The 15,767-nt window shown below is 36.2% G+C and overlaps 1 protein-coding gene across 1 annotated transcript; it reads right to left on the minus strand.

The window, feature by feature from the left end:
- Window positions 1–1,210: 1,210 nt before the first annotated feature.
- Window positions 1,211–9,753, minus strand: LOC129255111 (uncharacterized). Its single transcript, XM_054893665.1, has 6 exons — window positions 9,473–9,753; window positions 6,612–6,765; window positions 5,360–5,464; window positions 4,538–4,629; window positions 3,458–3,518; window positions 1,211–1,238 (listed from the first exon to the last, which is right to left on the minus strand). The coding sequence occupies exons 1-6, from the start codon at window positions 9,690–9,692 to the stop codon at window positions 1,211–1,213; spliced, it is 660 nt and encodes a 219-aa protein (XP_054749640.1). The 5' UTR covers window positions 9,693–9,753.
- Between the last annotated feature and the right edge of the window lie 6,014 nt (window positions 9,754–15,767).

A 15,767-nucleotide genomic window follows, 5' to 3' on the forward strand; every position in this document is an offset into this window, starting at 1 on the left:
AATAACAAACCTGAGAAGTAAAAGAAATGCTGCACTTTATTCAAAACCCATGTCATTTTCACCAAACTTTGCAATGTTGTAGAGGAAGTATACCTAAGAGGTGCAAACCTTTAAAAAAATATGAGTTCATGTGCTTGTTTTCAAACTATCAACACTCTTATTAGAGCAAATATGCTTCTTAAAACACCCCCAAAACTAGACAGCTGGCAGCCGTCTGTTTCGAGGAGTTTTTTAACATTTTTTTTTTTTTTAAATTCTCCTCGTACACAGACGGCTCGCTATCGTGCAGCCACCATTAGGGGGTTAACAATGCAAAATCCCCCCGACGGGGCTCATCGATTTTTGTCTTTATTTCATAAAAATATATAAAAAGAACTGTACCAAAATAAAGATTATTATTCTGTTTTGGCCTGAAATGCACCAAAACGGGGAAAAATAAACGTAAACGGGGAAAAGACAGTGACTTACTTCGGCTGTCGCGCAACTTCACTTCCCTGTTTTATCCGAACTTAATACATAAACATATGGCCATTGAGTCCCTGTACAGATCGAGCTAGAACTTCGGTCTCTGTATTTGGTGAGTGAAGCCAACGGAGTTCAGCGGAACAACCAACATAACAGAGACCGAAGCTTTTGGTCTACCCCAAAACGCGCCAAAAGCTTTGTATCTATGTCAGAAAAAATTCCGAACCACTCTACTATTTATTCAAACTCGGTGTCATACTCATCATACTTTTGCAGCACTACACAGAAAAGTATTTGAAATTGTAGAGGAATAAAAAAATGGTCCAGGGAATCATTCCAGTTTATTAGCTTCATAAAATAACACATCGGATCTGCAATTAGTGCAGATTAGGAGAAAAAATCAGCTAAAATACCTACAGCTGATTAATCACCAGTTCATCCATTGTGACGTCAGCGCACAGAGTGTAAAATATGCGCAGATCATGATGCGCCCAAACATAACTGTGGAACGTCCTTAAATCTTTATTTCAATCACTAATATTGCTACATAATACGGCGTCAATAACTTGAATAACATTTAGTGGTATACGTATACATCGAACAAGAACCCTCGGAATATAATCTTCCAAAAATAGAATAATTGTCTTTCAACATAGTATCCATCATACTTGTCATAAATAGGGACTATTTCGAACATAATGCGGAATCAAACCAAATGTATAAACCTATTATACTCATCCAAAGCTCAAAACCGATACTGCTCATCAATACTCCTACAGGAAGGACAACATGAAATTATATGTCAATCACTCCACCTTTAATCTGACTGTTATTATTCGTTATCATTTATTTATTCTATCTCCGATTTTTAATAAATGTGTTATCATGAATACTGAAGGACACGTCCCATACCTTCATACAAGTTAATTGGCGATAAGTAAAAGTGCAATAAATCATAACACCCAGGACATATATTGCAATATCTTCAGTACGAATGTGGTAGTAATAAATGTAAACATTTATGATATTAAATAACACAACATTAATGTACATGTAGAAGAGCTTCCGAATTTGATGAAAATACTACCATTTATATTTGTGTTTATAACTAATATATATGTATAAACACCACATAATTGAATAAAATGGTTTTGTTTAATTTTAATAGATTATGTATAAAATATAATACGAAATTAAACTAAATATCTTGCACATGATTGCATGTTTGACAGCAGAGTCTTGGATCTTGGATAAGTTGACGTCATAAAACGTCTCTAGGGTAAGGGTTAAACTGGAGGTTAGTTGCCATAGAGACGGTTATTATATAGAGAGATATGGGAGGAGGCTCTAAAAACTATTGATATTAAAGGGGAATCCAGCCTTGGCCATAAAATGTTGAGTTTGGAAGGAGAAAAATAAATTGAACAGAATGGTGAAAGTTTGAAAGAAATCGGACAAGCAATAAGAAAGTTATAGCTGCTTTAAAATTGAGATCACTAATACTATGTAGATTTCAAATTGGCAACTGGGTAAGCAAATTATGACAAGGGGCAAGGACAACTTTCCCATAGGCCATGTACTTCATTATCAGGGATTTGTGGTTTTCTCCTAAGTACCCATTCCCCTGGGGCAGTAATCTAAATATAACCCAGGTAGTATATTGTTTCATATCCTCATGAAAGAAAAATATAATTTGAAATAAAACTTTTGGGAAAAATGACATTTTAGCCATAATATGTATTGAGTACATGAAAGAGTAGTCCTTGCCTTACATCACTATGACATCCCATATGCGGCCAATTTGAAGTCTCCATGGGTATAGTGATTACCAATATTTACAACTTTTAAAAATTCATAACTTTCTTGTTGTTTGTCCAATATTGTTCAAACTTTTACCTATCAACTTGTCTGATTTTTCTTTTCCTTATAAAAACAAGTTTTTATTTGGGTTGGATTCCCCTTTAAGTGAAAAACCACATGTTTCTCCGAGATTTGGATTACAGTATGTCTGTACATACTCAAATAATGATCTATCCCAATTAGAATGAAGCACCGTTAAAAATGCTTCAAGTCGATTATTTGTCATTAGGGTAGGAGCGGCGGAACCGGGGGGGGGGGGGGGTAGGGGGCACTTGCCCCCCCCCCCCCCACCAAAAAAATTTCCAGTAGAAAAAAAATGCCTTTTTTTCAAAATGGAAAGTGCCCCTTTTTTCAAAATGAAACATGCCCTTTTCAAAATAAAATACCCCTTTTAAGTAAACAATGCATTTTAGGTTAGTAAATTGCACAATTTTTGGCTCGCGCTTCGCGCTCGCATCATTTGTTTAGTAAGGTACTCATTCTGTACTTGGTTACAAAAAGTGCTCAGAATGTCGAGTTTTCAGGTTGGAATATCATAAATTTTCAGCTGGCTCTTCACGCTCTCATTATTCGATTGGCGAGATATGTATTCTATTCACCAGTCACTAAATGCAGTCCATCAACTTCTTTTCCTGGTCAGTATATAAAAAATTTCAGCTCCGCGCTCGCGTCAATTCTTTAGTTAGATACACATCTTTTTCATGATATTAAAATTGTTCGGAATGTTTGATTTTCAGGTCTTACTACATGAAATTTCCAAAAGTTTGCGCCATAATTGACCATAAAGTGAGTTTCAAAACTTCAGATTTGAAAACATTTCCAAACTGCTCGCTCGCTTGCGGAAAAATAAAGCCTAAATATGTTTTTTCAACCAGTAATCACTTAAAAAGGCTTTTCTCAACTTAATTACTACAAAACACACAACTACTTTGCACATGATAATCCCATGGTGAAAATATCCGTTTGCATCAAAATGCCTATTTTTACAGATAAGTGCCATTTATGGCTTTTTAATTGCCCCCCAAACGAAAATACGTTCCGCCGCCCCTGCATTATGGGTATTGTAAATCATATTTCAACTATATCGGATGTTGGTTTTCATACTGTTATGAAGGATCGAAAAAGATCTTACCTCGTAATTTCGGAGCAGTCTGACTTATTGATGACAGATACAGCTTTCTTTAAAACACTCTCTGTATAATTGAGGAAAAACATTAAAGCATTCGTATTAAAACGTGGGGCGCACTCCAGCCTTTGTTCTTCTGAACCAATCAGAAGAAATATCATCATTTTGCATGGGTAAACGCTTGTACCCAGCACTACCACATGCCAGGCGACATCGAAGTGTATGCCTTCTTGGTCAGGAAGGTGAATTGGTTGACGAGACACATACGTCTATCCATGGACCTACTACAAGATGCTCTATCCATCCATCCGTCCAAGCGGACGAAAAGTGTGCCTTCCAGCACGATGGGCGGCCCACAAAAAGGAGACTAATACTATTACATTATTAACATACATGATGATAAAGATTATGGAGCTGATAAAGATGATTATGATATTCTAACTTCCGGTTATGGGTTCCTGGTAAACACATACTTTTGAGCTCCCGACATATCAACGAAAATCAGGTGATATTAAATTTTACAGATCAACTTCGAAAATGGAGAAAGTATTGGGATGATATAACCTTAGGACACCGCAGAAGGTTAAATCACAGCCGACTACTTCAAATAAGAATAATAATAACAATAATAATATTGATAATAATAGTAATTATAGTGCTACTACTACTACTACTATTACTACTACTTCTACTACTACTACTACTACTACTACTACTACTACTACTACTACTACTACTACTACTACTACTACTACTACTACTGCTATTACTGCTACTACTACTACTACTACTACTACTATTACTACTACTTCTACTACTACTACTACTACTACTACTACTACTACTACTACTACTACTACTACTGCTACTGCTAATACTACTACTAATAATCAGAACAATGATAACGTCATAACATGCAATAAAAATAGTTAACTTGGACAACTATCAGCCCTACGGTTATGGAACATACAATAATATCTTTTTGAAATAATACACTTTGAAATGTACACTGAAGAATAATAAAATCATCTTAGAAAAGGAAAATGCGAATGTTGGAGGAAAGAGTGGAACACACGGACATCTTACCTAATTTTTTAAACCCAAACGGTGGTGGAAGTGAGACAAGACTTGATACTTCCGTTTCCGCGCCAATAAAGGGATGAATGTTGACATCGTATCTGTGAATTACATAAGAAATATTAGGCTGCAAACCAGGTCTTTGAACAACTGACCCACAACATCCTTGGAAGGTGGATTTTTGTAGAACATACCCAAACCCTACTTCCATGATTATTGACCATAATTGTTTTTCCGTTTTATCGATCTTTTGGTTTTTAAATCAGAAAGATATTACACAATGAGAATGATATTTTTGACATTTAATTCACATCAACGTTGCTATTGTATGTTAACCTAAAACTTAAAAAGAAAGTTGTGAAATTATAAAGTTTCGATTAATAATAAAGAATAGTTATATGCACGTCCTAGTCGGTATGCAAATGAGGAAACCAATGACGTCACACACTCACTATTTCTTATGTATTTCATTGAATGTAATATGAAATATTTCAATTGTTTAATTATGTGAAATAATATTTGACTTCCCCTGAACATGAGGAATTGCTATTGTTATAACCTCTCATGATTTGATGAAGAATCTCATTATTACCAAATCTACAAAAAAAAGAATGATTGTATTTTAAAAAAAAATACAAGAAAACGAGTGACACTATCAAATCTCTCATTTGCATGTCACTGTGTTTTGCATATCTTTTGGGGGGAAAAAAGCAAAATCAAAAGATTCTAACGCACTTCATCGTTAGTAAACGAATGATGTTTGTACATGGAGAGTTATGTACATGTATTTTCATTATGTAATAATATAGCGTTTATCTCTAGAAAACATACCTGTTACCAAAGAGATTGAGCATTCTATCTCGCGTTTTTCCAGGAATACATTGAGGCCGACTATCATCTGTTGTGTTTGTTTCATGATATGATAGACTGTGGATGCTGGTCACATGGGAAAATAAACATGTAAATCGTAAGAACGGACAAGTAGGATTTTAAATGTGATGAATGAATTCGGAAAATTATAAGAAAAAAGAGATAAATAGGGAAGGATAGAAGGGGTGTGAGTGTTTGTGTCTGCTAATTCCCAAAACGATTTAAAAAAAACATAGATGAGATCGATATAAACCCTCATCTTCTCCAAATCTTAAATTGATGTAAATATCGTAAAAGATAGATATTTAGATCAAAATATCAAGCAACATTTTTTTTATATATATATAAATATTTGGGACTTATGATTGATTTTAATGAAATGTTACGCAGATAAAAGATAACAAAATAAGAGAATTTGATTTATTTTAAAACCTCGGCATAAGATTATCTCGTCTCGGTCAAATATATTTAAATAGATTTGAAAAGTGATCACAAATTTATGGTGTATCTTATTTTCACACAATGGCACTATCATGCATATGTTGTGAAATGGAAAACCTGTATGGAAGATAAACGAAGACAATTTTTTCTCAGTATTTAAAGAAAGATCTGTTAATGAAAATAAATCACGAAAACATATAAGAACATTCAAGGACTTAGATGTAAGTATTGGTTAGTTAATTTAAATAGTTAATTTTGATATCCGAAACCTTTACTGTATAGCAACAATCTTATTTCATCTGCTTTTAAACCAAAACATTTTAGTGTGCTACACGAGAAAGCGTAGCGAGCGAAAAAAAATAAGCACTCTCTGTGAGACAAGGAACACGCTTTACACATTATTAGAATAAAAAAAACATGAGTCATTTGTCACTAGGCTTGACAAATCTGTTTGCTTCCCTAGATTCGAATCATTCGAAGGAGCGCAGCGCGAGGGAGGAGAAATAAGCATCTGACAACTGTTATACTTTGTCAGCAAGAAATAGCATGGACCAATTTAACATCAATCAACTTGTCTGACGAGTCCATTTGTAATTCCGATCATTTCATCTTGATATTGGTTTCAATGACGTATAATCTGGCTATGATTAAACAAATGAATATGGACTGCTTTGTTTCGGATCATAATTGAACTATTTACCCTCGGTGACTGGGCAGATAGTTTTATCCATCCCTTCTAGATTATTAACACTTGTATAATTGGTTCACTTACCCAGTTTTCTTTGGTGGTTTGATACCAGTCACTTCACTAGAGTTTGTTTTATTCTGAAAGAGTCGCATTTCTAGGTTGTCCACCAAGCGTCGGGCGTGAGAGTCATAAACAATCTTTGTTTTGGATATGCCACTACTGCCCTCCAATCCAAGGCCTATAAAAATGAAAGACATGGATAAGGGGAGATAGAGATGGAAAGAGAGAGATATATATCAATGAGGGATGGGGTTGTATGGTAGGGCGTCAATGAGAACGACAAAAAATAGAATAATGTTAATAAGACTGATGCGTTCGGAAGAATTTCCCTGTTCGTATACGAATCCCCCAAAAGAAATAGATTCCAGAGATTCGAAAGAAGTGATAATTTTTCATAAGTCCTTCGTACGGACTTCGCATATGACTCGGTCACAAATACCATTAAGAACTGCTATAAATGCCGTACGAACGAATTTAAGACAGTTTCGTATCTCAAGAAGGCCGTACGATATCAGCGTTCGCAGACCGTTTGTAGACTGTTCGTAGGTTTGCAGCTTTGTCAATGGCCTTTTCCAAGATTTTTTAACGTTGTACTAAACCCTTTCTTCGTAAAGCGACCGTAAGAACGACAAAAGAATAGGTTTTGTAGGGTAGAGAGACAATGCTAGAAGCCGCAAATTCTTACGATGATCGTAAGAAGACCTTTTATTCATATATGGCACTTGACTAAATGGACTTCGTAAGAAAGATTCGCACGGCGCTCTGACGAATGAGTCAAGACGTTTGTGAGGCTAATACCCCGTTTAAATCTATCTCTTTTTGGTGTCACGCTAGACAATCACTAAATTATCAAAACACGAGATGCACGTTAGGGCCGGTTAGATCACCTGCGGTAATCGCGAGGTACATCCTCTCCCTTTGCTTTGGACTTTGTATTTGCGTTGTCAAGTCAAAATGCCGTGCGCTGCACAACGATCGCTCAGATTAAAGACTTTCGTTTTCTATGCCGAGATTACGCCGAGACCGTTTAGATGTACAGTCCAAAAGTGGATCACGCCGTGTGATCTCGCGATTGTGCTAGACTGTCTAGGGTAGTATTTACCTCAGATTCGTGTTTTGTGCCGTGCCGAGACCGTTTAGATCTACAGTGGACAAAGGACGACCTGCGGTAGCCTCCTAGGTTACCTCGCGTTGGTGGTAGATCTAAACGGGGTATAAGTGGCAGAAAACAAACTGATTTGAAAATAACAAGTGAAACACCTGTGGCAGTCTAGCTTGCATTACCCGATTCAATGTAGCAGCAGTGCTGACATTGTACACGACTATTAAATAACAATTTATTCACACAAAAAACACCATTTATGATAATAACATTCTATATTCTGACATTTGATCTACATGTGACCTGAAACTCGACTCTGCAAGACGTTTAGTGATATTTGATTACCCCTATGTCCGCATTTCATGAACTATAGATCTATAAACTTCTAAAGTTGGGATGGCAATTCAACAAATATTTACCCCCAACATGGCCAATTTTCACTGACCTTAAATGACATTTGAACTTGGTCATGTGACCTGACACTCACGCAGGATGTTTATACTTAATTACTCCTATGTCCAAGTTTTATGAACTAGATTGTTATACTTTCAAAGTAATGATGGCAATTCATTATAATACCAAACATGGCCTTTGACCTTATAGTCATGTGACCTGAAACTCAGGCAAGTTGCTCATTAATATACTTGATTAACCTTGATATGTTCAAGTTTAATGATTTAGGTACATATACAAAAATGATGACATTTCTCAAATTAACCTTATTTCAATGACGACGACGCCGCCGCCGCCGTCGTCGAAATAGCGGCGCCTGCTATGCAGGCGAGACAAAAAATGGAGAATAATTATTTAGTGTCCACATACGTGTAACACTGAAAAATAATTTTTCAGATATTTACATTCTAAATGAGAAGAGAAAATGAGAAGAGCAACCGAAACAGTCATTTGTATACCCACTGCACAATAGACCTTTCCAGTGTCGGATGGAGGATTACAAAATTGGGATCACAAATTATTTTAACAAGGAAAAACATGATTTCTACCCCCCCCCCCCTCCCGCTGTTTGTGTCCATATTTCGTGATTTATGAAATACCAAGTACACAACTTAATAAGTAGGCCCCCTATAGTTTCCATGAGCATCAGTTATTATCAAACAGCAACAACAAACTAAACAAAAATAAATAACACTTGAGATTCAGAGAATAGGATTTTATAAGAAAGAACCCGGTAGTTTGGTATATTCTTCATGAGTAATTCATATACATGTAATCATAATCTCATCAATATTTTTTTCAAATTATTATATTATTCGTTTATTCATTTATTTTTATTTTTTGTTAGTCCATTTACATTTTTTTGTAAATCACTTGCTTCAAATTTATTATTATCATTTAGGTTACTTTCCGATGAAAATTTAACATTTATAAAAGTTTATTTATTTATTTATCTATTTGTTCTTCTTAATACAGGGTAGCCATTTCAATATCGAGTATTGTTCTGCCAAGGGGCCCTGTCTATACAGAAAAAAACATTAAACATATACACAATAAATTAAAAAGTAAAACCTTACATTATAATGGCCCGGGTTCGATTCCCAAGTGGTGCGCTAGTGCCCTTTGGTAAGACATTTATCTTCATTACCAGGTCCCTCGGAAAGGACATTAAGCCGTTGGTCCCCTGGTTGCTTGCTCACAGGCATTCGCGCTTTCTTAGCAGTCAGGTAAAAAACATCGGTATAACATAATCTATTGTTGTGATAAGTTGTTTAAAGTTGTTGTGATTATTGACGTTTTAATAATAAAGTTCTTCATCATTTGCTCTTACCTATAAGAGAACGAAGATAATTGATGATTTCGTGAAGAATCCCAGACTCCGACTGATCATCGTAGTCCATTCCGTCTTTCTTTCCTACGCCATCTTTCACGCTGCTGATGTACGTCTCCTGGAGTGGTCGGACGAAGTAAAAAAGCAAGACCGTGGCGAGGATGATGAACAGAATGTAGATTTTTCGAAGGACGCCAGTTCGGAACATGACCGTATTCATGGCGGTGGGAACATACGAACGGTTTAGGGGACTGCAACGAGTGCATTGCTGACAACATTCACTGTCTGAAATAAGAACATCATGTGCAATTAATCAATGAGCTGTTAATATGGTGCAACTTGCATGATGGGACCGGGTTTTTATTGAGGGGGTGGGGTGCTGGTTTGTTTAATAAAAGTTTGTCTGCCAAGCAAAAGGAAAATAATAATAATAATAAACAAACAAAGGTTTTCACTTGCAAGGATTTCGCGTTTAAATGTAGGTGATGTACGTTAAATCGCTACATTATACACCCAGAACCCCCGCTTCTAAGAGCCATGGGGGAGAGGGGTGGAAGAAGCAGCATAAAGCGGGTACTATATTGAGTTAGTCCTGACCACCTACTTTTGCACCTGGATTATATTTATATTAGTCGGGGGGGGGGGGCGAGACTACCTTATAATGTCATTCCTCTGTCAGCTACTTACAGGTGGAGGGATCGACCAGCCACTTTTGAGTGTGGAACTTGACATTTGAGTCCTATTATAACATCTATAATATACAGTATAGTACAGCAGTGGAGGGTGACAGCAATATGCTATAAAAATGATGTTATTTTCACGCAAGAAAGCGTAGCGACAGAACAAGAAAAATCGTCACTTTCAACTTTGAAACTCGGAATTTTTAACCTTCATGTCTTTTTGTAATAGAGTATAGTAGAGCAGCAGTGAAGGGATACGGTATAGCGTCGCCCTTAAAATTTCCATTTCAAACTGTGAAACTCAATATCAGTAGGTTATTTCAAACCGATTTTCAGTAAATAATACAAATTATAATATGGACTAGTCTCCCACAAAATTGACGTCAGTTTAATACTTTCACGTGCGAGAGCTTACGAGTGACAGAGCAGTAAAATTTGCCAGTTTGACTGTGAAACCTGGTATAGGCCTATACAGTGCGTATCAAAAAAAAAAGTTTACACTTTGAAAAAGCCCTGGGAATAAAAAAATATACAACATGTGGGTATTTTTTTCACATGTAATATTGGGTTAGGATCTCATCTATCCAATGAAAGTAAAAGTTTTGACAGAATGCTACACTTGAGTGAGCACTGTTCATTTTTGTAAAGCTCGCAGAAATCTGTTTGCGCAGAAATGCTCGTTTTCCCGCCGTGTCATGCATGTCGAACTTACCCTGCGAAACATTTCTCATACATTTCCCTTGCACTTTTAGTCAATTGAAATAAAACGGATACATTCAACCATTTTGTAACAATTTTCCACCCAAATTGAAATCTTAACACTTAGTAAGCACAACCTTTACCCTTTGTGTGCCAGCTGCGTGGATCTTTATCTTTATATCAGACATCTCCAGCATTTTTTTCACTAAGTTTTTATCTTTTAAAGTGGGTTTACATTTTATTTTTCATTTAATACTTGTTTCTCCACACTTTTCCCAAGCTTGAAAATGATTAACAAAATGAAAATCAAGCCTAAGTCATTTAATGTAAATCACAACTCAGTGTAAAGCAAATATCGTCACGATGGCCTCGGTGTGTGGGGTGGGGCGCAATGCACTCTTCGAAGTGTTTTGGGCAAGGAAAGAAGTTTAAAAAGGTAAAAGAGATCTTCAAATCAATTTTACTAGCTAAATTCCACGTGTTCTTCATGATAAGGTCTACTTTTATTTGCATAACTATTTCAAAGTTCTGCGCAAATCATTTTTCACTAACTTTTCAAAAGTAAGTGGTGCTCACTCAAGCGGAAATATTTTTCGACAGTTGTATCTACATTTGATTAAATGGATCTGTACCAATGTTAAAATGTGGAAAAATCTTCAGGATATTACAAATGTATAATTTTACAGGATTTCTTCTAAGTGTAAACTTTTTTTTTATACGCACTGTATAGCAAGGGGGACTATGACGCAGCCCTCTCAATGTCGATCAAAACTTTTATGTGTGTAAGGGACCATATAGGACAGGGAAAGATTTTTTTTGTAAATTGTCATAGTATATCTTGGCATTATAGCACAATTATAATAAATTGAGTATACCTCATTAGGTCGATTTTTCTAAAAACAATTCGTAGTTTTTAAGATCTTTCCTTAATTTTCTTGATTAATGGCCCCGGCTTCTCCCGATTGCGGTTTGCAGTACTATACATTCTATTTTGGCAAATTCACCTTAACCTACTGTTCCACTATAACGGTTATTCAATTCAGTTCGATTCAATTAACTATCAGAGTGTGTACGGGAATGCACAATGTATATTTTGGAGAAAAAGCGGACACCACAGAAAAAACACATTTTAATCTAACTTGTGAAAAGAAGTTCTCATGACATGCAGAAAACATAGGCAATACATACAGCACACCAACAAACTAAACGAAACACTAGCTCTGCATTTGCCCTGGAGTCTGAGTGGCTCGGGTGGAGTAGAGAAATTATTTTTAATTATTTGAATCCCTGGTTTATCTATTGTTGTTCAGATACATACAGTTGGTCTCATGGGCGGAAATCCCAGGGGGGACAGGGGGGACGTGTCCCCCCTACTCAAAATAGTAGGGGGGACACAATATCAAATGTCCCCCCTACTATTTTTGGTCTTTTATGATGGTAAGAAATACATCATTCTAAATCGAAATAAAATGTATTTTGGGACGAGATGACCTTACTTTTGGGATGATAACCTTTTTTTGCTTGTCAAATTTTCCCGCCCCTTGTCCCCGTTGGCGGACCAGGGGCCGAGGGGCCCACACCCCCCCCCCCCCCCCCTCTTGGCGGAGAAAAAAAAAGAAAAAAGGGAAATAAAGAAGGAATAGAGGGAAAAGAGAGGAGAAAAGGAAGAGAAGGACGACGAGTGCATAAAATAAAATGAGAGGAAGACTTGGAAAATAAAAATAATCTTTCGTGCCACTATATAAAATTTTCGCTCGCGCTTCGCGCTCGCATTGCCTGTTAGATGACTTACATATCTTGTTCAATATGGAGCTCGAATGTCAAGTTTAGAAGTCAATATACAAAACATATTTCACCTCGGAAATCGAACTTTCATTATTTTATGTGATTTACAAATTGATTTTTAAAAAGTGCTCTGTAAAAATGTCAGTTTTATGGTCAGAATATTAACATTTGCTGCTTGCGCTGCGCGCTCGCAAATTTTGATTTATCAGGTACCTATTATTTTTCATGAAGTTTTAAAAATGTCCCTTTTCAGGTCTGATTGTTGAGACGTATCAGCTAGCGCGCTGCACGCTCGCATTTTGATTGGCGAGTTATATATGTTTCAATATTGATTATACAACAAACTACTTAAAATCCCCTTTTCATGACAGTTTATCAAAGATTTTAGCTCGCGATTTGCGCTCGCATTAATGGTTAAAAATATATTAACTGATGCATCCTATTTATAATTACAAAAATAAAATATCCAGTTTTTATGCCATAATATCAGATTTCGCGCCCTCATTAGGCATTAATAAATATGATATTAATTTAATAATCAAATTGTCCCTTTTGTTTCATCTCGCTTAGCAAGAGGAATAGGAAGATAGTCATCATTTTCATATGATGACATGTCGTAAGGATGTCCCGGTCCTATGTCAAAGCTCAGAGTAATAATAATGAAAACATCAGCTCTTTTTTAAGTGCGATCCATATCCACCTTACAATTTTTCTACAAAGTGCTTGAAATATAAAGCTTAAATTGATTCTTTTTTCAGATCGGAATATCAAAGTTTCATGATTTTCATGATTAAAGATGTAGTTAGAATGCCTAGATTCTAGGTCTAAATATGAAACACGCGCGCGCATGTTTATTCAGATACTCAACTTGTTCTCTATTTAAATCATTATCCAGTTTCAGATCGCAATATCAAAATTGTTCTGCTCGCGCTTTGTGCTCGCATTATTAATGTAGGAAGACCCCATATTACTCATCCTTTTCATGATTTACAAAACATGAACAGAGTGGCCAATTTTTAGGTCTAAATCTCGATTTTTTTTTCTGCTCGCGCTTCCCGCTCTCATCAATTATTAAATTATATAGCTATCCTGTTCACGATTACAAAAATTGATTAAAATTTTCCATTCTTTCTTTAGAAAGTTCAAAAATTTTCAGCTCGCGCTTCGCACTCGCACTTTTCTATTGTTGAAATATGTAACGCCTTCATGGCTAGGTGCAAGCAGTCCTTAACAGTTACCTTTTTCAACAGGTACCAGTTCAAAACGTATATAAAAAATTTCTGCTCGCGCTTTGCGCTAGCATTATTAATACTCATCCTTTTCATGATTTACAAAACATGAATAGAGTGTCTCGTTCAGTAAATATTATAGGACTAAATCTCGAAATTTTCCGCTCGCGCTTCTCGCTCGCATCAATTGTTTACTTATATACCTATTCTGCTTGAGTTACAAAAAGTTCTTAGAATTTCCATTCTTTAGGTGAATAAGTTAAAAAAAAATTGCTCGCGCTTCGCGCTCGCATTATTTGATAGTTAAATGCTACTTTAACAGGTATTTTTTCCATCAGTTCATTAGTACTCGCGCTTTGCATTCGTAGTAATTATTAAGTTGCGTACACATCTTTTTCAGGATAACAAACATTGCCCAGAAAGTTCAAATTTTAGGAAAAAATACAAAAAAAAAATCAAAAAATTTGCTTGCACTTCGCGCTCGCATCATATAAATAAGGATTATGATATTATATATTAATTTATAAGAATAAAGCTAAGAAGTGACTAATGAGGACTACCCCTTCAAAGAAAAAAAAATCATCTTCGAGCTGCCGATCGGGGAAATTATGGCTGAAACAAATTTCCGCCGCCGCCCCCCTATTGGCGAAGGCTGGATCCGCCCCTGTGTCCCCCCTACCTTTTGGGAGAGATTTCCGCCCCTGGTTGGTCTACATCTCACTCTCAGATAGTCAGGCTAAAATCACGGCATTTCGTTTGTTTTTTGCTGGGGGTCGCTGAGCCGAAATTAATTGTTAGATGAATTGAACGTGCATGAAATCACATAGAAAGAGATGCAATTCGTTTAACGTCCACTGATGACGGTGGTAATACTGAAGGAACAAGTATTCAAAAGGCTTGATCGTAGCATGCTCTTTTTAATACCACGAACTTCATGAACTTAAGGGTTGAAGGTAGGACCTTCGACCTTTATAGGCGGACAATAGCCATTTTCGGCAATATAGTGGTCAAGTATCGAGTTAAAAAATTAGGTATCAAATTCAAAGGAAATGTGCAGATGCCGGATGTGGATTATGAAGGGATGACAGGTCAATCGATATATTAATATTGAAAAACCCTTGTTACAACCAAAAATGTCTCAGCGACGCATAATGTCGTAGCTGCGACATTACTAGTATGCGTTGATTGTGACATTATGCGTTATTGTGACATGCGCTGGATAATCATCGCATAATGTCACATGCAGTCATCGCATAATGTCGTAGCTTGAACTGCGAGTACTAACGCATAACGTCGCAAGTCTTCACGCATAATGTTGCATCGGTATTTTCTTCAGGACTCGAGTTACAGATAAGATATAAGACATAAACTATGTTTTCACTCAGGAATTTGTTCAAGCTCTGTCATATGAACGTTTTTAATGATTTGTTTGGTGGGACAGGCGCGGATGCAGGGGGGGGGGCAGTATTGAATTCATGATAGAGAGGGGTAACTTAAATAATAAGTAAAACAAATGATTAGTTTTATTCTTTAAAACAAGATAGGGTATCTCACATGGCCTAAATAGATTATGAGAGCGCGAAGCGCGAGCTCATTTTCTTTACATATATATATATAGACCAAATAAATGAATATTCTTAGCAGTTTTTTGCAGTATATAGATATGCGAACGAGAATCGTGCTCTAAATTTTTAATAATGATGGCACATTCCGATAACAATAGGAACAATAATTTTATGTTATGAAAAACAATGAAATGTAGACATTTGTATTTACCGGTAGTTTTCAGCTAGATGACGTGCGACGTTATGCGCTAGTTCAAGCTACGGCATTATGCGTTGGACGCTCATAGTATAATGTCATTTCCTGTGAATGCGTTGGCGTTCAATGCGACATTATCAG

Source organism: Lytechinus pictus, chromosome 2, assembly GCF_037042905.1.
Source record: "Lytechinus pictus isolate F3 Inbred chromosome 2, Lp3.0, whole genome shotgun sequence".
Classification (NCBI taxonomy): Eukaryota; Metazoa; Echinodermata; class Echinoidea; order Temnopleuroida; family Toxopneustidae; genus Lytechinus; species Lytechinus pictus.